Here is a 24,405-nt window from a genome sequence, read left to right as displayed (position 1 = left end):
ATTTCATTTTAAAGGTGTCTAAATTTAGGTTTACTGCCTGTCTCATGATGAAATCTGCCTTTGTGTTTGTAAATGAATTTGTATATTCAGTGACTATCATTTGTAAATTTTGTGAGAGCTATTGTTTATTCTTCAAACAATATTTACCATGTAAAAGGCTATTTATGGCCACATGCAATAGACAAGCCAGCAACTCTTGCTTTTTTAAAAATCCCCAATTTAATTCCTTGTACACCTCAATGGTAAAAATATACTTTACAAACATGTTCACAAGAGTTCTGTGATAAAACAGTCCTATAAAGATTGCATGAAATAACTATGATTTTGGCATCAAAATGGGAACTATAGATTTCAGATTCAGTCTTTTATAACCGTCTTACAAAGGCTGAATTGTTTGATGATCACATTGTAGTGGTGATTGTATCTGTATGTTCAAGCTGAGGCTACTTTTCACCTCACAATCAAATTTTGCATGATGAAATAGGAGTCAGAAAGCCAAGTACATTTTACCCAAGGCAAAGGAGAAATCCCTTTATGTATGAGCAAAATCTGTTCAATCTCAGATCCCTTTTATAGCTGCAACACTGAGAAAGTATAGTCTTTACACTGGAATTGTACAACCTGAATTATCAGATGGATTTCTTTTTGCTTAAAAGCATCTCATTCAAAAATCATGTCATAGCAAAAATATAGACCTCATGAGATTTTCCTCCTGCATGTTTTTACAGCATGTGTTCTCATAGAAACAATTCTTCTGAAAACTGAGATGGAATAGTCCCTGCATGAAACTTGTACTACTAAAAGATTAACCAGCACTAAACTGTACACACTGATGGAAATGCCATGACATCAGAATCACAGCCATGTCACTGAAAATCCCATTCTGACCTCTGAAAATTACCATAGCATACTTTTTTCAAATAGAAAAAAACATATCCTCTTTGACATTTGAGAACTCTTGACTATTTCCCCAGGATTTGCCATGAGAAAGTACAGCTAAAGGATGGCATAAGGGCAGAACCAAATTTCATTCCAGCACACTATATGGGCAGATCTATAATTTACCAAAAATATGAATGATCATGCCTATATTACAAAATGACAGCTACATCAATATGCACACTTCGGGACCAATAATATGGGCAGTGAGAACCCACAGACAATTGCATTTGCAGCCTATATCAAGGCAATTGAAGTTTTCCTATCTTTACATTACATCTTTTATGTGGATAATTTCCAGTTTACAAACAAATTAGAATGCATTCCATTGCAAGAAAATATTTGCTATCTCTATCTATTCCTTTAACCATCTCTTCTGTTTGAACAGGATAGAATATCATTCACTACTGTAAAACTGGTTATTTATTTGCTTCTGTCCTCTGGAAGAGGGCAATGTGAATGTTTTACTGCTTCATGTGAAATAATTTTAAACAGCTAATATTAAGGATTCAATGCTGCAGTCATGCCAAATCACTTGGAACAGACAACTAAAATATTTATGCCAACAGGCACAGATCTTCCAGACCAATGGAGCTGTACTCTTGTCATAAACCTGAAGACAGACAATGGGAATCCCAATGCAATATATAAGCAATAGCAAGTTTCACTATGTCAGCCAAGGTAGATACAGATCCAAGGTAAAAGACCCTCCCAATAATATTTCCGACTCAGTTGACTGCTCGACTCAACAAACTAGATGAGGTGGAATGTAAAACAAAAACAAGTCCGCTCCCCTTTTCTATCCAATTGTCACTGCATCTGCTTCTTTCTTCAGACATACCCATGAGTAGCCCTCTTTATTGTTGTTGGATTTACACCATCTCCCATTCTCTATCATCAGTCAAACAATCTCCACCCTTATGCCGGCAGGACTGCTGACTGACAGGTCAGCAGTTCAAATCTGAGGAGAGCAGGTTGAGCTTCCTCTGTCAGGTCCAGCTCCCCATTCGGGGACATGAGAGAAGCCTCCCACAAGGATGGTAAAACATCAATCATCAAGGAGTCCCCTGGGCAATGTCCTTTCAGACGGCCAATTCTCTCACACCAGAAGCTACTTGCAGTTTCTCAAATTGTTCCTTACAAGAAAAAAAAACCCCAATGGGTATTCAGTTTTCTATGATTTTCTTTATAATAGCTGTTTCCCATAGATAACTATGACTTCTAAACCCTTCTCCACCCATCTTGCTTTTACAGTTTTGTTTAGCCTCTGCAAACAGACAGAATACAAAACATGTGACTTCATTACTCTCTCACCAGTGAAATCACGAGACACACAACATCAAGCAAATGATAACTACGTGGGGCTGCCCTTGAAGACGGCCCGGAAGCTCCAGCTAGTCCAGCGCGCGGCAGCCATGTTGTTAACTGGAGCGGGACGCAGGGAGCGCACAACGCCCTTGCTGTCCCAGCTCCACTGGCTGCCGATTGGCTACCGGGCCCAATTCAAGGTGCTGGTGCTAACCTACAAAGCCCTAAACGGTTCCGGCCCAAAATACCTTGAGTACCGCATCTCGGCCTACGAGCCCACGAGGACCTTGAGATCATCCGGGGAGGCCCTTCTCTCTGTCCCGCCTGCCTCACAGGCACGCTTGGCGGGGACTAGAGAGCGGGCCTTCTCGGTGGTGGCCCCCCGGCTGTGGAACTCCCTCCCTGCTGAAATTAGACAGGCGCCTTCCCTCATGGCCTTCCGTAAGGGCCTGAAGACCTGGCTCTTCGAAAAGGCCTTCAATTAAGTGCTATGTTTTGGAATGACCACCGGAATGGACTATGACCACGAGATTGACTATGACCCAAACAAGACGAAGCGGATTTTTAGTTTAATTAGTTGTGTGTTAGTTGATGTGCGTCATGATCTTGATTTACTGTAACTGTTGTCTTTATGTTCTTTGTTCTGTACACCGCCACGAGTCGCCTTCGGGCTGAGAGTGGCGGTTAACAAATGCAAATAATAAATAAATAATAAATAAATAAATAAACTATGACTTCTACACCCTCAATCACCCCTTCTCCGCCCATCTTGTTTTTTCAGTTTTGTTTAGCCGCTGCAAACAGAATAGAAAACATGTGACTTCATTTGAAGTAGTGAAAGGACAGAGATTTTGAGACAAAAATCCCAGGCTGCTCTTCTAGGCAGAGAATGTGAAAGAGGATTTGACAGCTTCATTCTGATTTTTCTGCTGCGGTTGGCAATGCATTCCTCTTGAGGTTCAGGAATCTTAATTCATCAATTGCAGGGATTCACACGATCAAAAAGAAATACATGTGCAACTTACTGCTAGCTGTGTGGCAAAGTAATAATTCTTTTCAATCATGAACCAAAGAACTGAGTGTAGTAAATGGGGAGAAATTGGCTCAGTATAAGCTAAAGCATGGACATGGGAGCTGTTTTGCAACAAGTTTCTATATGCTTTAGGTTAATTTTCAACATGTCTACATTAATTGTTTCATAAATACTTAGTTTCCCTCTTTCTTTCAAAAAGCTCAGATGTTTTCTTTACAATACTGTGAACTGAGAATGGCTGAGAAATGAGCAAAGAAAAGTTTTAGGCTTTTCTCGTTGCAACTCAATGCAACTCATCGTTGTTATGCTCCCTCGAGTAAGAGGCTGATCATGGTACCTTTAGCTTCACATACACAAAGAAAAGTCTGCAACATCTATAATGAAAACATAAAATAAAAGCAAAGGCAAAGCACAGGCCTCACACTAAAACGGATCATCTACACCAGTAGTGTCAAACCTTTGACTCTATGGTTGTTTTCTACTTCAGCTTCCAGAATTTCTGGCCATTGGACAAGCTGTCTAGGCAGGCATGTAGCCAGGTGGGGGGCTTGGGGGGCTTCAGCCCCCCCCCCAATTCTCATGGTGGTTCGCGAAAAGGCCTTACTGGTGCATTATTTAAATTGTTATGTTTATTCATATCATGATCTGATCACCATGCTCAATATATCCCATATGCATGGGGGTATTGGGGTAATGATACAAAAGGTTTGCTAGGCTAGACCCTCTTTCACTCAGACTCAGCCCCCCCCCCCGAAACCCTCCCTGAAAAAAATTCAGCCCCCCCCCCCGAAATGAAATCCTGGCTACGGGCCTGTGTCTAGGGCTTCTGGGAGTTAGAGTCTGAAAAATCTAGAGAGCTAAAAGTTTGGCATCTCTGATCTACAGATTGTGTCCTACACATCATGGTTAGAAGCACTACCAAAGGACTTTCTACTTATATTAGCATACTGATTCATGTTCCTTCTAATCTTGGCATTACTTCAAAATAGGGTGGAATCACTGAATCAATTAGAACTGTGTAAGTTCCATCATTCAAAGCAAGCAACACTGAATCTAGACCTCTGTTTAGAGCAGTGTAAGAAAAATATAGCTCCTAGGAAGTGTGTGTGTGTGGGGGGGGGGGGGATTTTAGCATGCTTTTGTTGCATCCCAGGATATTATGGGTAATGTCTTGGATGCAAACAATGAATCTAGGGAGGGAAGAAGGAACACAATGGAATGGGGTGGAAAGGCAAATTAATTTTTCAGAATTACATATGATAGGTAAACTAAACATATCTCAGGAACTGAGATTGGAGCTTAATAAAAGTAATATGTGACATTGAGAGCGAGTTAAGCCCCCCCCCCTCCACTTTCCACTCTTAATTTCAGAGTTCCATTGTGTCGCATATTACTTCTTTAAAATCCAATCTCAGTTCCTGATATATGTTTAGTTTACTTTTGTAGCTAATTAAACTAATATATCATAGCTGGCTTCTATTTTTGTTGAATATAGGATTCCTCGCATTGAATATAGGATTCCTTTCCTATGTGAGGAAAGAAATGTGTTACATAATATTTCCACACTGTCATGTTGTGTTAATGAAATACATAGAAAGGTAAACAAATCGTGGATTCAATTTCCAAGAGGTATAAATCTATGAGAACTATATACATCTTGGAAATTTTTGTTTCAATTTTTAAAATGGAATATTACTTCATTTGTTTCATAATCAGATTGATATAAGCTTATTATTTTTACTATTTCCAAGTTTGGATACTATGTTTTGAAAACAATTTGAACAAATCTCAAGGAATCTGAAGTAAGAATTATAACAATGCATCAGGAATAGCTTGCCTTTAAAAATTGACATTTTTAAAATGAGGAAAATTTATAACTACGCTAGAAGTACCAGATATCTAAAACAGGGCTCACGCAAACGTTGTGTTCATTTCACTCCAAGAGGTTCTCTGAGAACACGCATTTTTGCAGATCCAGACATCTTATATAAAGTACTTTTCAGTGGATGGAGGAGGGAAGCCTGCTTTGACAAGATTAGAAATTCTTGACTCATTTATTTTCTCCCCTAATAAAATAATTCTGTTAACAATAGAAGGGTTGTTAATTATCTCAGTTTCAAAGAAAAATCCTGGATAGAAATCCACCATAAAATGTGGCAGAAATACCTAGAAATTCCTTATTCATATATAATAGGGTTAGAAACACAAGAAAGCAACAATGCTAGAAGTACAAAATACACAAAATTGTCGAAAAGCAACTACTGTTCAAATAAAACAACAATGACTCTTTCACAGTAGAATCAACTGCAAAAAATATAGGGCTCACACAGAAATTGTATGTGTTAATTATTAGTACGTTTTTCATTTCATCCCAACCATTTATCCTAGGACATTCGGTTTTTATTACAGCTTGGAGGTCCAGACATTTTATATAAAGCACTTTTCATGGGGTGGTAGTAGGAAGCCTTATTTGGAAGGATCCATTCTCCTGAAAATGAACTAGTGATTTCTACTAGCAAAGCTTTTAGGGATTAAATATCAATATGTCGTTGAAGGCTTTCATGGCCAGAAACACTGGACTGCTGTGAACTGTTGGGGCTGTATGGCCCTATTCCAGAAGCATTCTCTCCTGATGTTTCACCCACATCTATTGCCATAGATGTGGGTGAAACATCAGGAGGGAATGCTTCTGGAAGATGGCTACGCAGCCTGGAAAACTCACAGTAACCCAGTAAACATCAATAGTTTTTTTTAAATGGTGATTTCTGATGCACTAAGAGTTTATTAATAGTCTTAAGGAGAAAAGCCTAAAGATATACTCTTGTTCTCATTCTCCATGTTCCCCTGTTGGCAGGCCCGTAGCCAGGATTTTGTTTCGGGGGGGGGGGGGCTGAGTTTGGTTCAGGGGGGCTGAGTCTGAGTGAAAGAGGGTCTACCCTAGCAAACCTTTTGTATCGTTACCCCAATACCCCCATGCATATGGGATATATTGAGCATGGTGATCAGATCATGATATGAGTAAACATAACAGTTTAAATAATGTACCAGTAAGGCCTTCTCGCGGACCACCATCAGAATTTCGGGGGGGGGGGGCTGAAGCCCCCCAACCCCCCCCCCCCCCGGCTACATGCCTGCCTGTGGGGGAAGGTTGGTTTACCTGACAACACAGACAGATACAGTTTTGACTCAAAACAGCCTCTTCCACAATACAAAAACAACTATTTGTATATCTCCCATTCTCTGAACAGTTTACACTCTGGGAACTTTTCTCTTTACATACTAAGTATTATCTTTACAGTCACTTCAAGAAAACTATGGACAGAGAACATATGCAATCTTGTCTGTACCACAAATTAATTTCCTATTAGCTCTCACAGCTTATTTCCTTGCCTTTTTTTAACAAATGGCTTTGATAAATGCATTTAATATCCATTTTCATAGAAACTTCTTGGAGATTTTTTTAAAATGTGCAAAGACATTAAAGTTTGGTCAGTGGTGTGTTGTATTCTCCACAGAACACAGTTCTGAAAACTGAACTAACACAGGTGAATCCCATTCATTACTCCTCGGTTTACCTTAATAATTGCACCTTATTGGAATACCTGCTGAGCCCTCTAACAATGTCAGACTGGCCTTTTAAGGAGACTTTTATTAGATTATCCAACCTGCGTAAATATTAGGGCTGGGCTATTCGTTTCGTTAATTCGTTAATTCGTTAAAAATTCGTTATTTTTTGAATTACGAAACGATAACAAAACTTTTTTTTTAACCTGGAAGTGTTTTTAAATATTGAAATGGCAGGCGCCAAAAATTTTTGTATTTCCGCCCATTTCGGAAATACGTAAGATGGCCGCCTGCCGATGCTTGCTGGGAGCTCTGCCGGCTGAGCAAGCGAGGGAGAGGGCGAGCGAGAGGGGCGAGCGAGCGGCGACGGTGAGAGCCATTCAGCTGTGAAACTCTCTGCCCCAGAGGGAGTGCGGTGGAGACTCTGAAACAGAGGCTGGATGGCCATCTGTCAGGGAAGGGCTTGGTGGGCCATTGACCTTCAGTTTTGGAGTTGTAGTTCACCTACATCCAGAGACCACTACAGACTCAAACAATGATGGATCTGGACCACACTTGGCCAGCGAGAGGGGTGAGCGAGCGGAGAGCGAGAGGGGCGAGCGAGCGGCGAGCCGAGCGAGAGGGGCGAGAGAGCGGCGAGCGAGAGGGGCGAGAGAGCGGAGAGCGAGAGGGGCGAGAGAGCGGAGAGCGAGAGGGGCGAGTGAGCGGAGAGCAAGAGGGGCGAGAGAGCGGAGAGCGAGAGGGGCGGGCGAGCGGAGAGCGAGAGGGGCGAGTGAGCGGAGAGCGAGAGGGGCGGGCGAGCGGAGAGCGAGAGGGACTCAAACAATGATGGATCTGGACCACACTTGGCAAAAGCACTCAATATACACCCAAATATGAACACAGATGGAGTTTGCGGGAAATAGACCTTGACATTTGGGAGTTTTAGTTACGGGGATTTATGGTTCACCTGCAATCAAAGAGCGTTCTGAACCCCACAAGCGGCGAGTGAGAGGGGCGAGCGAGCGGCGAGCGAGCGAGAGGGCCCGCCAGAGTGAGTGCCTGCCTTGCCTCCTTAATAATAATTTAAATTTAATAATAATAATTTTAATTTCTCCTCCCTATTCTACTAAATTAATAATTAAATTTAAAAAATATTTTAAAAATATTGAAAAAAAAAGGGCGCCATCTTTACAAAATGTTTTGTAAATATTTACGAAATTTCGTAAATACCGAACTTTTTTGGGGGAAAATTTTGTAATTATTTTAAATAACGAAACAAAAAAACACCCCAATTACAAAACGATTACAAAACCAAATTTTTGCGTTGTTACCCAGGCCTAGTAAATATTATAATAACCCTACGAAAAGAATATCCTCAAACAGTACACAAATTTCCCGAAGACTTTTTACAATATTAGTAGTTAACTTACTGTTGAATTTCAGAGCATTGCAACCTCAATAATGTATGACAAATCTTTGGTTTGTTTCCTTATATTATTTGCATTGTAAGAGGCAGATACTGATTCAGAAAAGTACCACTTTAAAAAGAGCATCATCAAGCAAATTTTACATCTGCAATCAATACACCTAACTCTATTCTAGACGGGAAAAGGCCAGAACACGAATCAGATGTAGAGAGGTTTGTGCTGTACTTTCCTGCTGGCATTTGAATTTTAAAATATGGTATAAACAGCAATGGTGAACTGAACTCAGACTAACAGCACATCTGAGCATTCACAGCTATCTGATACTTTTTACTTTTTTTAACAATGTCCTGCTTTTGTTGATGCTTCATCATGCCAGACATATGTTTGGATGGCTGAGAAAGAGTACCTGGGCCAAAAAGCAAAGCAGCTGAATGAATGGGTGCCAATATAGAATAGGCAGGAATTTAGAGCTCCCTAATCTCACGCTATATTGTTGAAACTGCTTTGTTAAAGCATGCTATTAAATATCCAGCACAAACATAAAAACAGAAGGAGGTCTGACTATTCTACAGCTGCAATATGCTATTTACCTGGAGATTTTAAGGTTAATAAAAGCTCTCCAAAATGCATTAACAAGAATTTTCATAATTTTCCCTCATCAAGATACCCTCCATCCCCTGAATAGCTCTTTATTGCTATAGAAACTAAGAATGAGATAGCTCTCATCTGTCACAAGGATCAAAATTTAATATGAGGCTGTTCTCCCAAGTCTTTCAGACTTGATAAGAATCTCATACAGTCCTACATTCCCTTACTAATATTAAAGTCTTGCTAGTTTACCCTTTCTTGACCCAGAAAAATATCTTTCACACAATAAAAATCACAAACCAACTTGCACAAAGAAATATGGAATTCATATATTCTGTTTTATAAAGAAATGTCAGTTCCAAATATGGCTATAAATGAGGGCAGTGAAGGGTCCTGAAATTGCCTATATACTCATTTAACACCTGAACAGAAGAATGAGAAAGCACACAGGTGAGCTGGCCATAGCCTTCCATGTTATAGTGATATGCATTTCATTGAAATTATAGGCTTCCCACCAAATCTGCATGGATATATACATGCAAATCTACTTTGTGATTTTTGGCAGTGTGTATGCATCCAACCTCGGAAAGACAGGTAAACTATTGTTCCTCCCATTCTGATCAAGGATTGTGGTATTCACAAATAATTAAAGGAATCTGTAATGTTACAAAGCATATAACAAACCCAGGCACCATCTCCATTGATCATTTAATGTAATTCAAAGCTAGTTAGCTAGTCAGACAATAAACTTCCACAAATGCACAAAAAAGTAAGCTCTTTATGTGCGTTGGTGCTTTGTGGCTTGTGTAATTGCCTTCCAGGCCTCAAACTGATACTAGGATTTCCCATGTAATCATCTGCACAGCAAAGTCACTTCTTTCGATACCAGTTTGAAACTGCATTAAATGGTCAGTGGAGAAAGGGCCGAAGTAACACTAGACATTTAAAAACCAGTGAGGCTTGCCATTCCAGCAACCTGTCTTACCCCTTTACCCTGAAGTCATGGGGATCTAGGACCCTTCCAGATAGGTCCTTTATCTCCGTATCTGATCATAGGTTTTCTGTTTTTCCCAGATTGATTGGCAGTGCAGACTCATATAATCCAGTTTAAAGCAGAAAACCTGGGATCAGATCCTAGGACAAAGGGCCTGTGTGGCAGGGCACTTAGAGCATTTATACACATACAGCAAAACACAGTAAATAACAATAGATTTTCATGGAAATTGTGAAGTAAGTAATGTGTTTTTGTATCTCATTAAAGCTTAAACTAAGTGTTTTTATCAGTGTAGACAAGCCCTAGGAGAGCACTTTTGTGAGCTGAATTCAGTTCTGGAACTGAGCACAAGTTTCTAGGCTACCTAGTATGTACTCATGGGCACCCTTCTTTGAATCTGAAGTACTTGCATATGGTTCTAGTCAATATACCATATAGTTCCAGCAACACAGTGATACCTTGATTTAAGAATTCCATGACCAGGTTCTTAAGTCAAAACACTCTTATCTCAAAGTAATTTTGCCCATCAAATGCATTGAAGTGCTATTAATCCATTCCAGGTCCCTGAAAACCACCCCAATTTTTGTTGTGGTTTTAAATAAGAAAATGTACTTCATAAATAACAAAATGTTCAGAAAAGGCAACGCTTGGTTCCATCCAGCCACTATGGCAAGGAAGCACATTTGAGGCAACAAAATGTGTTGACCAATATACAGCAAGGCAAAACAGCAACATTTTCTTCATACTATAATTCCACCCTCCCCTCTTCCCTCGCTTGCTCTCTCTCCCTCTCTCTCTTCTTGAAGGGAAACATACTGTACTCAGTACTGCTGTTTAGGCTGGGGCTCTGCTACACCAGGGTGGACTGCAAACTCTGGAGTGGAATCTCTGGATTGGACTCCTCCCACAATGTTCAAGGGAAGCAATCACATGGAGCTGGAGTTTCTACCTTGTAGAAGAGCCAGAGGTGCTCTGGCTAGGAATGCCGTCCAAATTTTGTTTCTCTCTGTCTTGCTGTTAGAACTGGTTTAGGGGGCAAAAAGGTTTATTTTGCACTCTTCGTAAGTCAAAACAGTGTTCAGATGTCAAAATATCACTCTAGGCTGAGTGAGAATGTGTAAGTTAAAACATACTTATGTTGGGACATTCTTATGTAAAGGTTCTATAGTATATTAAACAGATCTGACAACCCTACCGTCCACTCACATCTGGAATAATATCTTTGAAACAATGGTTTATGAGGGCCTTTGAAAGCTTCAAGTCAGGAAATTGCTCTTACATAGTCACATTTGTATTACCAAAGAAGAAAAATGAATAATGTTGCTGCTGTAAGAACAGGAAGACCAGGCTCAGCACATAGAAGATATCCATAATTAAATATTGATTTTATATTACAACTATTCATTATCTCCCAAGTATGTGACATCTTGTGATTCTTAATTTGCCTAGTGGATAGGAAAATGACCTACAAACTAATACATGGTCAACTCAAGAGACTTAAGAACAAACTTTGCAACAGTCGTGCAAACACTGAAGAATTTCTACAGAATTATGTACATATACAGAGATATCTTTTAAAGTCAATATTTAAATATAAATCTATTCTTTCTTCTTTTTTACCATCCATGTTTGTACTCAATGTGGGTTTACATTTTGCAGATTTGATTGTTCATGGATTTGATTAATATGCACTCCCTGTAGAGTTCTAGGTTCTCCAAGACAACTCTATGATCAGCTTCTGATTGAGGTTGGCCATAGAACCATACTGGAGAACACAGAGATTCCTAGAGAGGTGTTATGTAGGCAAACAAATTATTGAGTTTTTTATTTGTGGCTTTCCCACTTTTGCTTTCTTTACCTGAACCACCATGAAAGCGTATGCATAATGGCTGATAATTCAGTTCAGTGATGCTGTGAGATTTGGCTCCAAACAAGTCTTCAAAATTCTACAAAAGTATTATTATTATATGTATTTATATACTGCTTTTTGTCTCATACAGAGACTCAAAGTAGTGAACAGTGGTAAAAACAATACAGTGTATAATTTAAAACCCAAAGACCATAAACATTAAAATAGAATCAAACTGAGTACTGTACTCTTTAAAGCCACTAAAACCAATTTAAAATATAGATAACACCACACAACACCCCTTGACTCAGTCTTAAACATTTTCTTCTTTCAAAGTATGTTGTTTCAATCTAAATAATGTTTACCATAATGGAAACTATGCTTTAACCATAAATAGTAAAAGGCTCTTGTTCTGAACCATAGTTTTTCTGACATCAGTGGGTATGTCCTTATTTTGAAAAACCATGCAGATCCAGAATAGGTCTCCACAGTCACTTATGGATCCACCGCCACACTCTACCCTTATTGAATGCAACTACCCCCACCCCTAATAAAAGAGACACAGTTCTATTCCCAAGGAAGATATAGTTTCCCAAGGACAGAGAACCAAATAAATGGCAATGGCCATAATCCCTATAGCCTCCCTCAAGCCTCCCAGGACCAGCAGCAACCCTGACTCCATAGCACCCAACTCCCCACTCACACATGTCTGAGAATCCAGTGCTCATTGTTGTTGCAGCCAGATCCCGGTGTCTACATAATCCTATAAATCAACTTTTCAGACTTTCTTTGTCTTCTGCGTTCCATTGTTACACACCAAAGATGGACACCATCCCTTGGAGATCTCTCCACCTCTGGAACCACCTCACTTGGCTCATTGGAAGCCCCATGGCCTCCCTGCCCAGTTGACAGGAGATCCCCAGCCACCTCATTGTCACCTCCACCAATCAGGGGGCGCACTGGGTAAGGCCTGCCTCTCAACCAATCAAGGGCCTGGGAAATGATGGATGGTTTCTCTGCAATAAAGGGGAAGGGATGGAGTTTCAAAACTTAGCAATGTTGATGCATGAAAACTCTTGTGCATAAAATGATGATGATGATTATTATTATAAATGTAAATGATTATTATGATTATGTAGGGCGCTTGTATCCTTTGAACACCCATTGCTGTACAAGTATTCCTTCTGAGGAGGTTGAATAAACACCTTTGTCTTTTGCATTCAACCTGGTGAGATTCCTGATTCCTAACACGAAACATCTATAGTTAGCAATGCTTGCCAGGCATCCCTTGATATTCACAGGGTTTTGAAAAGGCTCAGATTTATGGCATGACCCTTGGAAGACAATCCTACTCAGCCACAAATGATTGAATATTGTATGATATCAATGGGACTTTCTTTTTGAATAACCACGCTTAAGAATCAAACTGCAAATTGAATGTTGAAGTTATCTACAAAACTAAAGAGAGAGAAAAAATCTCCACTGCATTCGAAGAATGAAAACCCTAGGACCAGATGGCTACTTTAAAAGTCAAAGAAGTTTTTATGTGCAAATCCTTAAGCAGTACTTAATTGTTGGCAAACAATTAGTCACCAAATTATGCTGAAAATTGGAATTATGTTCAACTATAATCACCAGCCACCATTTCGAACCCTTCAATGTCAAGTTGTTAAGTCGCCCAAAATCCTAACTTATTGTTCTAGATTACAAAGTAAACTATCAAAGTAGAGCTCAATTTTCCTTAACGTCTTTTGAGAGCTACTGAGCCCACCTTTGCCTATTAAGAACATTACGAATGGATGCAGTAATGAGTCATTTGGTAGACACAGAACCACAGGTATACTCCCACCCCTTTTCTGGCAGGAATACTTAAAAGGAAACTCTTCCAGCTCCTCACTGTAAGTTGCATATAAACTAGTATGATATGGGAGGCATGTGGGTGTAATTCATGTCATCTGTGAATCTTAAGTTCTAAACTCAATAGTGCATTGATTAACAGCAACTGAAATGTTTTAATAAAGTACAGCCCAAATTATTGACAGTTCACAAAATTACTCTAAAGTTGACCAACCTAATGTTGCTATAAAAGGTGAGTGTTATCAATATTTCCTGTCATAGAACAGAATTCAAACATAAAAGTAACTCCACTTTCATACTGCTGTCAAAAAAAGTCCTAGAGGAATAACAGTTACAATGACAGGTTTGGTCCTTTCAACATAGTTCTACACCACTAACCAAATACATCAACTGCATATACTTACTGTATCATTTCACTGACACTCTAATATCCAGTTGGATGGCTTTGCAATAAATATCCCTATGTTAATTGAAATACACATGGCAGTAACATGGTGGCTAGTTAAGTTTTAAATTAAGGAGCTGCTGTTTTATACTCTGATATGTGAATAGACACCCCTGCCCCTGAAGCACACACATACACACAAATGTCATTACAGTTTTCACTTACCGTAAGTATAAACTAAGCAACCTAAATGTTTTTCAGAAAGTGGCTATAAAGTGTAACTGGTTACAGAAGATTGCAACTTCACATACAAATTGTAACTGGTTACAAAAGACTGCAATTTCATTTATAGCCTTATATATTTTTATTATTGATAATGCAGTTACAATGGTTTCAACTAATGTTATTTTCTGCTTTATCAGAATATTACCAAAATTTTAAAAATCCATAAATATATTACTTATATTCATCTACTACAATGAAAAATATGGTACATTTCACAAGATGAACTTTTTAAGAATTTATTGGTCTCAGAAAGCATGCAAAAGAACCTTGCATGCTCTGTCTTTCTTCTCACTGTATTTGCCTTAGGAATCTGAAAACTCCGAGAAAGACAGTATATGATGCTACAGAAATCAGTATGAAAAGAATTTTATATTCATTCTGAAGTACTACTATCAAATGCAAAGGAGACACGGATTCATATTGCTAGTGCAGTGTAGCAATTATTCCTAAATGGTCACAATCTTAAATCTACTCTTTGTATTCATAAAGAGGACTTAAGTCAGTGTTTCTCAACCTGGAGGTCAGGACTCTGGAGGGGGTCACGAGGGGTTTCAGAGAGGTCACCAAAGACCATTAAAAACATACATTTCTGATAGCATTAGGAACCCCTTTGGCAGAGAAGGCTGAAGATTTCTTTGCTTGTCCTTCTCTTCCTTTTTGGGAACAGACAGCAAATCCTCCCACCAAAAGCCCTCCTTCGCTGTGATTGGCTGGTGTCTCAGCCAGCCTCTCAGTCAAGCGGAGGGCTGTTTCTGAGACTTCAAGCGGGGAGGGGAGAGCAGGCGTGCTTGGCACATGGCAGCACTGTACACATGTGCAGGCAATGGAAGGTGCGTGAGGTGAAAGGGAGGGTCATGCCAGTGAGTCGATTTAAGGCATGGGGGTTCTGTGTGGGAAGTTTGGCCCAATTCTATCATTGGTGACATTCAGAATGTTCTTTGATTGTAGGTGAACTATAAATCCCAGCCACTACAACTCCCAAATGTCAAGGTCTATTTTCCCCAAACTCCACCAGTGTTCACATTTGGGCATATTGAGTATTCATGCCAAGTTTGGTCCAGATCCATCATTGTCTGAGTCCACACTGCTCTCTGGATGTAGGTGAACTACAACTCCAAAATCCAAGGTCAATACCCAACAAACCCTTCCAGTATTTTCTGTTGGTCATGGCAGTTCTGTGTGCCAAGTTTGGTTCAATTCCATCAGTGGTGGAATTCAGAATGTTCTTTGATTGTAAGTGAACTATAAATCCCAGTAACCATAACTCCCAAATGACAAAATCAACCCCCCACCCTCCCAAAACCCCATCAGTATTCAAATTTGGGCATATCATCAATTTGTGCCAAATTTGGTCCAGTGAATGAAATACATCCTGCATATCAGATATTTACATTACAAAATTACCATTATGAAATAGAAACAAAATATTTTTTTGGTCGGGGGTCATCTCAACATGAGGAACTGTATTAAGGGGTTGCACTATTAGGAAGGTTGCAAAACACTTAAGTGGACCAGATCAAAAGCATGGCAGGTTCATACAATACTGGATGGATACACTAACAGGACAGTAATAATAATATGACAAGTAAGCTTTTTGTTTGCTTCCTTACAGGACTGTTGTTTACACATGACAGCAGTACAGCAATGGACCAAACCACTAGAAACTGTTTCTAGACTCGTGTAACTGTGGAACTGGAAAGGGCTCTAGTCCAACTACCTTCCAATGGCTAAAGCAGCCCTGACATATGAACAGCCCATTTCCCTTTCATAACAGCTGGTAATAATGAGTACACCACCTACCTGCTACATAGCAACACATGAATCATGCCTAAAAATCTACCATCTTTTACATTCCTAAGTTACCACAGGATACAAAGGCTATGTTTAGTACATCTTCTCCAAAGGCTTTCTAGTGTCTTCTCAAGATAAGCAAATATATTGTTGTTATCAAGATATACTCAAATACATCTTGCTGTGCTCATCCCATATCCTTTGGAAGGAAGGCTTATTATTTACAAATATAAAGAGTAAACAGGTATAGGGATGCAGGTTAACACTCTAACAGACAGCCAAATTCACTGTTTCACAGCAGATTTCCATACATTGGAAGCTGTTTGAAAGACAGGTCCTCAGTTCTGAGAACATGTCTTTCTCACTGACTGATACTTGAGTTTCTTTTTTCTTTTAACAGATTTGAATAATATCATCTTTTGCTATGGGCAGCCAGTGAAGGGGAAAATAATTTCAGGACTTTGCAAGTATTTTCAAAGCTTTTTTTATCATCTCAGAAGCGACTTGAGAAACTGCAAGTTGCTTCTGGTGTGAGAGAATTGGCCGTCTGCAGAGATGTTGTCTAGGGGATGCCCGGATGTGTTGCTATCCTAAGGAAGGCTTCTCTCATGTCCCCGCATGGGAAGCTGGAGCTGACAAACAGAACTCACTCCATCTCGCAGATTCCAACCGCTGACCTTCAGGTTAGCAGTTCAGCCAACACAAGGATTTAACCACTGTGCAACCACAGCTCCAAAGTACAAGTAATAATGTTACAATAACAAGCATATCGAAGGCATAATTTCATTCCTTTTGAAAGGAAACAATTGGTAATATAACTTCTTCTTTTTCTGTTTACTTGTGACTTTTTCTGATAACCTGTGGAACTAAAATATTCTCTTGGAATATATAGAATTTTAAATAACTTTTTGGATGTTTCCCATCCATTCATGGAGAAATAACAAATAAATCAGCTTATACTATATAGTAGTGTTTAGTTTTTTGTTTTGTTTTAAAAATAAATGTTAGCCAGTTACCATTTCTGGGTGGTGATTCAGTTCAACTACGTTATATAACACACTCAATCTAAAATGTAACTTTCCAAGCCATTAGTAAATCATATACTTTTTATTTAGCCAGAAGTATCGTAAGAACATATGTTCCTAATAATGTTTTTCACTGACTATTAAAGATGATTTCCATCCTTTAGGACACTCTCTATAGCACAGCAATAGAAAGTCACCAGCAGTTTTTCATTCAGTTGTGGGTTCCTTAGAAGCCTCAGGTACAGTCTCTGCTGGGGCCTCGTAAGCAATGCTGTCATATGAATGCCCCAGGTCAGATCCTCCTTAACAGTGACACCCAGGAATATAAAACTGTCCACTTGCTCCACTTGGACTCCACTTATGATCAAGGGCTGAATTTCCAGATTATTTTTTATGTAGTTCACTATAAGCTCCTTGGTCTCATTGAAGTTAAGAACCAGAATATTGTCCCTGCACCACGAGAACAGTCAATCCACCTCATCCCAATAGGCAGACTTATCCCCTTCAGAGATAATCCCCACCATGGTTGTATCATCTGCAAAATTGGTAATAATATTATTATGGTCGCTGGAGGTACAATCATATGTGTGTAAAGTGTAATGCAGAAGACTCAGTACACAGCCCCATAGCATCCCAGTGTTGAGAGTGAGAGCTGACGAGGTATGATTACCTAATCTAACCCCCTGGGAACGTCCAGACAAGAAGTCCATAATCCAGGAACAGACTGAATACAACAATTCAATAGCCATGAATTTAGACACCAGTTTATGTGGGAGAATTGTGTTAAACATAGAACTAAAGTCTGCAAAAAGCATCTTCACATAGTTCCCCAAGATACTTCAGTAAAACTGCTTTGTTGTGGCGCTAATTTTCTTATGGTTACTAAAAGAAGCTTCTCAAAATGATGTCAAAGAAGACTATGTTACTGTTAACATTTCACTACATCTGGCTATTAGGGATGCAAATAATACTCACAATTATTCTTACGTTGATTAAGGAAAGTGGCAGTTAGGAAACCGTTTTCAGAAAATAATAGACTCCTGGCAACTCAAGTATCTATGCTTATGTATATTAAGCTACTAGAGGTGTGTGAAACGGGACAAAATCTGTTCTATCTTCAAGTGCCCCCCACCCAACTCTATTTTCTGAAAGATTCTTACTGAAACAGAAGCCTCCCCCCCCCCCCCCCCACATCTAATCTCCCAGAATCTTCCTAAAAAAATAATGGGGCAGGGGTAAGACATGAAATCAAAACAAAAACAGAATGAAAAGAGAACTGATTTGTACACCCCTATAAGCTACCACTAGATACCTCAAAATAAAAACAAATACTAACCCCTATCACTTGCCAACGGGTGGAAAGCATGGGGGAACACATGAGACTTGAGAAAAGGCTACCTCAAGTCTCATGAAGAAAGCAAGATCTCAAAGTTCCCATGAGAACTCAAAGAGCTTGGATGACAGGAACTTACACATTTAGTATGTATTTTAGGCCATATTGCCATACAATCTGACCCAAACACTTAGGTCCTCCAAAGTGCACCTATTCCAGCCAGCCAGAACTCAACTGGCAACCATCATTCAGAAGACCTTTTCATTGATCACCTCAAGACTGTACAATGGTCTGCTGGGAGACGTTTGATAGCTAAACAAGCTACCAAAATTTAAGACCCAACTAGCATGCCTACCTGGTCAATTTTAAACTGTGAATATTAAAGTCATGTTCCATGTCTACAGTATTTTTAATCCTTATTCTATGTATAGAAATATGTTTCAATATATGCTTTTTACTGCTAGTTTGTATGATATGTTTTAGGTATGTTGTGCCTCACTTTGAGCCATGAGGAGAGGCAGGTAAGAAATAAAATTTACTATCATCATAATCATAATCATATGTTTGAGGGCCGGTCTTCTACTTCTCAAGCTCTTCTTGCTCTATGGCTCTTTCTCCATAGGGTCCCTTAATAACACTTTGGGGCTTCTGAATATGAGGGAGACTTCTGTAGAAGAACAAGTTGTTGAATTAAGTCACAAGCTCACTAGAATACAAGCTGAGCTAAAAGAATGTTGGTGTTTCACTAATGCAAAATGTAACATTAAGAGCTGATTACTGTTTCTCATCTCTGCATCTTTAGCCTCAGGAAGATCTTATTTCAGAAAGGCATAATCACAGAAATATATCAAAAATGTATTCCACATATTTTATTCTGACTGTTAATATATTTCTGAAGCTGTCTTGATCTTTATCACCGTTAGTCTGCCAATGGGCAATTTTTATTATGTCCATGACCACTCTGCTACATTACGCAATGAAAGTGTTAGGAGGTCATTTAAGGCAACAGGAAAGATTTGCTACTGCATCAGACAGTGTTTCAATTACAGGTTCCAGATGTGTAAATGCCCACATTTTTTAAATTCATTTAAAATGAATTTCATATTATTATTTATTACCTTTTTATTCTGCTCTTCCCCCAAGAAGCCCAGAATGGCCTAGATATTGCCCCTTTGAGGTATACTAACCTGAGATACAGTGATTGGTTCAAGACCACACAACAAATTGTAGGACTGAATGGAGTTTTGAACATCTATCTCCTTAGTCTCAGTTCAAAACTCAACATCCTATATTAACCTGTTTTACCTATAGAGGGTATGACTTCCTGTTGTGGATATGGTCCCAGAAGAAAGGTGTGCAGCATAGAAAACTTCATCATTTGCAGTTTCATATAGCAGGCCCCTTTTAGTTGTTAGTCACCCTCAAGGGCCTCATAAGCTGTACCAGCCAAGAGCAGCTCGCATGTAAATATTCCTACGGCTGCTTTGCTATGCCAGCCTCCTTCTGATAATAGACTTCTTGATCATTAGCTAGAAAGCCTGGGGCTGCCCCCCACCTTTCTCATTGGACAGCAGAGACATTATTTTAAATGGGATGAGAAATCCCTCTTTCAACCTGTAAACACCAGAGTAACTTCCAGGATATGGGCAGTGATTGGATATATAGTATTATATCTGAACTTCAGAACAGATTCCTTTGTCTTATTCCTACAGTAGTTCCTGGTCTGGAATCATAGGATTTGTAGTTTCATAAGGTCTTAACCTTCTCTTCAAAGACTACTGTCACCTCACCAAACTATAAGTCCAGGGATTCCATAGCACTGACCCACGGCACTTAATGTGGCATCAAACTGCACTAAATCTTCACTGCAGATGCAGTCTTAGACACCAGATATACACACAACGGTCTCTCCTTTCATTGTCTGAGGAGCATATTAGAACTTCTTATTTTTGAATATACTGATTACCAGTGTATATCAATAAACAGTCATCACATTGAAATTTTTAAAAATGGATCATTAGTGGATCAGACTCCATATACTTTCTGGACATCCTTCAATTCTCCTTCCACTCAAAATGGAAAAAAAAATCCACAGCACCACACAGCCCACAAATTCCCTGTGTGACTCAAGTAAAGCTTAATATGCTTTGATGGAGGCAGAAAGTCAAATTATGAATTTTATGCAATTCCTTCTGATCCTCCTACTTTCAAATTATTTATAGATAATTTATCAAATTCAAAAAAAAAAGATGCAAACACTTACATTTCACATGTAAGAAACAAATATCTTGCTTAATTAAAAAAAAACCGACCATGGCAAATCTATAGTCTTTGTAAGGGCAGAAAACTTGATAAACATTCACTGTTATTACTGAACAAATGCATAACATTTTCCCAAATGAAAAACTGCCTGGATTTTAAAAAAAATGAAATAAACAGATTCATAAACAGTTCTGTATTTGTCAGAACAACTTGCTGATGCCATTCTTAGATCACAGCTGATCCACCCAAATTCACATTGCAGCATCACCGGAATTTGAAATTTTATTTATTTATTTATTTATTTATTTCTAGTATTTCTATCCCGTTGTTCTGAACCACAGAAGGAGGACTCAGGACAGCGTACACTCGGCAACAATTCGATGCCACACAAACAAGCAAACAACAATATAATAACAGTTTAAAACAATAGATAAATCGTTAAGTTAAAATAAGTTAAAAGCATTTTGTGAAATCAATCTATTATTCCATCAGTTCCTTTTAACAACAATTCTGGACATCCTGTTCTACTATAGTATTTTGTAACAGAGTCAGAGTTTTTTAAAAAGAGAAAAATACACATACTACAAAATATATTGTATTTGCAAGGAATAAGCATTTATACAGTTCTTTGAAAGATAACAATAATGAAATCTGAAGGGGATCCAATTATGTCATAATGTTTCAAAACAGCCATATTTCTGACCTACATTGGTACATACAAATAAGTATGAATGTAAAAAACTCTACCCAATGAGCTAAGGCTGCTATGGCATATTGAAATAATATGGCATTTGTTCACATACACCTTTTACAAAGATTGCATGATAATACTTTTAAGTCAGAATGTTACAATCTGGGCTGCAAACATGAGAGTCCTCTACTAATTCAGTGCCTATTGACATGATACGATAGACAAAGAAAGGAATGTAAATGCCACTTAGGAAAGCTTAGTGAAATCCAGCAACTTATCTCTTTTAATCTGTGAACCCATGTTTTCTAAACTAGTATTACCACAAAAGAAATTCATAGGCCCTGCAGAAAAAATGAAGAATATGTTTGTATCTACAAAAAGAAGTCAATAAATCAGTGGCAGGACTCATCCTTCACATACAAAAGATCCCAGAATTAATCCCTGGCATCTCCAGGGAAAGCTGGAAAAACATCCTGCCTGAAACCTTGCAGAGCTCTTGTCAGTCAGTGTCAACAGTACTGGGTTAAATAAAACAATGTTCTGACTCAATATAAGATACCTTCCTATGTCCCCAATTCATTTCATTTAACAAAAGAAGCACTGAAAAAAGGAGTGGGAGAAGTCTAGTGCTTGTTAGTATCTTCTGTAGCTTGTGTTATTATTTCATGTGCTACATGTAAAAAACAAAAATAAACAATATCAATATTTTATTGTTTTAATTGCATCTATAGTCAAAATTTTGATTTCTGAAAACATTAAAAAATGGGAATATAGGCAGTCCCCAAGTTATGAACAAGATAAGTTCTGTTGGTTTGTTTCTAAGTTGAATTTGTGTGTAAATTGGAACAGGTACATTTTAAAGTGCATTTTAAGTCAGTACCATAAGGGAGGGTTTACATCCTGTGGTGTTTGTTTTGCTGTTTGTGCCCTTATTCAGAAGATTTCCCCTCACTTTCTGACCCTGCGATGGATTTTGAAAAGTTTGACATGGTGGAAACAAGAATTGGTGATAAAGCTTCAGTGGAGAAACTTTCTCACCATGATAATTTTTTTAGAAGTAAATTGTTCTTAACTATGAGTTGTTTGTAAGTTGTAAGTTGTATGTTTGTAACTCAGGGACTGCCTGTATTGTAACTATCAAAGCTCATAATGCAACTTGTGCTTAGATCATCCAATGTGTTTTCAGACTATGGAGTATGATGGAATATGGAGTATGATGATACAGAATGCATATTGCAGAGTTTGCTACCTACATTTTTATATATACCACAGTTCTTACCTCAGTCTATCTTCTTCCTTTTTGCGGAGGGTGAAATCCCGTTGGACTACCTGAAGGACATGTTCAGCTTCATCTTCTGTCAAGCCAGATAAGTCCAGCTTCCTCCCCATGATTAAGCAGTTCTATCCTCGGTGCAATCAATTAGCTGAAGAACCTAAAACCACAGGAGGGAACAAGGTCATAAAAGTAAAACTAAAAATACTGCAGGATCTCAGCAGGCTTCTGAGCATAAAACACTTTTAAACTAAAGTGATTCTCTGTACAGTTAGAGAGCCAAAACAACAAACTTGTATCATCGACAGGGCAGTGTCCTGAATTTAGGATCAATGTTCATTTTAGACTTAGAATCAGACAACATGCAATGCTTTAGTCTTAAAATCACCTAAGATTTTTCTAATTTTGGATTCCACAGATCTAATACATGGTATTAGAAGGACAACAAATGAAACCCAGCTCTGTCCCTAATTACTCAACTCTGTCAGTATAACTGGGACAGCTCAACAGTAAGTAGTATGAGTAGTGTTGTTTCCTTTTATTCTGAAAATCATCCATTAATAAGCTGCCTGATAAAAAGAGAGCAAAGCAATGGCATACAGATTTCCATCATGGTTGTAATAAAGATATAGAAAAGGAGCTGAAATGAGGTACAGTCTTCCAAGGTAACATCACAGAATCATAGTTGGTAGAGACCACATGAGCCGTCCAGTCCAATCCCCTGCCATGCAGGAAAAGTACAATCAAAGTATCCCCCCCCCCCCCCGACAGATGGCCATCCAGCCTCTGTTTAAAAATCTCCAAAGGAGTTTCCACCACAATCCGAGGCAGAATGTTCCATATTGAACAGCTCCTGCAGTCAGGAAGTTCTTATTGGTGTTCAGATGAAATCTCTTGGAATTTGAACCCAATGTTCCAAATCCTAGCAGAAAATAAGCTTGCCCCCTCTTCCTTATTACATCCTTTCAAATATTTAAACATGGCTAACATGTCTCCTCTCAATCTTTCCTTCTGCAGGCTAAACAGACCCGACTCTTTAAGATGTTCCTCATATTCACAAAAATACTGATCTACAGCTGTTCCACCTTGTCAATATCTCTCTTTAATTGTGGTGTCCAGAATTGGACCCAGGATTCCAGGTGACGTCTGACCAAAGCAGAATATAGGGGCACCATGACTGCTGCTGCTTCACATTGTTGGCCCATGTTCAATTTGCTGTTTACTAAGACTCCAAGATCTTTTTCACATTGACTGTTGTTGAGCCAGGTATCACTCGGGTTGAAACCTGCCTTCTAGCTCACGCTGAAGCAAAGAGCACAGCAGGGGGCAGAGCAGCCTTTAATAGCCTGCAGCTCCGCCCCTGTCAACCACCTCCACCAAGTCTGGCCTCCTTAATGAGAGCATTCAACACCCCACCCCCCCACCCGGTTGCTTCACTACATCGGCTATTGCTGCAAGTAATGACAGTGTGGATAAATTGTCAATATTTGCTTGAGATAGTGCTTGCAGTTATGGAGGAACTCTTAATTTTTTGCGTCTCATAGACTTAGCATGGGGATTTGGTTAACCAGTTAAAATTAATGAGTAAACCAGTTTTTTTAACCTGAAAATTTGGGGGGGGGGGGTTGAACCCCTAACCCCACCCCCACCCCCGGCTACATGCCTGGGTATCACCCATTATGTATCTGTGCATTTCATTTTTTTCTGCCTAAGTATAGTATCCTACATTTCTCCTTGTTGAAATTCATTTTGTTATTTTCAGCCCAGTTCTCTCATCTGCTACGGTCATTTTGAATTTTGAGCCTGTCTTCTGGAATAT

At 39.0% G+C, this 24,405-nt stretch overlaps 1 protein-coding gene across 3 annotated transcripts in view; it reads right to left on the bottom strand.

Moving 5' to 3' along the window:
* MYRIP (myosin VIIA and Rab interacting protein) overlaps window positions 1-24,405 on the bottom strand; it is a 186,378-nt gene that overhangs the window by 137,398 nt on the left and 24,575 nt on the right. For all 3 annotated transcript variants that reach the window (XM_060781754.2, XM_060781756.2, XM_060781755.2), the window contains exon 2: window positions 22,593-22,746. In XM_060781754.2, the coding sequence (XP_060637737.2) occupies window positions 22,593-22,702 (110 nt within the window). In that variant the 5' untranslated portion in view covers window positions 22,703-22,746. The remainder of the gene's footprint in view (window positions 1-22,592; window positions 22,747-24,405) is intronic.

Source organism: Anolis sagrei, chromosome 6, assembly GCF_037176765.1.
Source record: "Anolis sagrei isolate rAnoSag1 chromosome 6, rAnoSag1.mat, whole genome shotgun sequence".
In the NCBI taxonomy this organism is placed as follows: domain Eukaryota; kingdom Metazoa; phylum Chordata; class Lepidosauria; order Squamata; family Dactyloidae; genus Anolis; species Anolis sagrei.
Note: the sequence above shows the minus strand (reverse complement) of the source record. Positions and strands in the feature narration are given on the sequence as shown.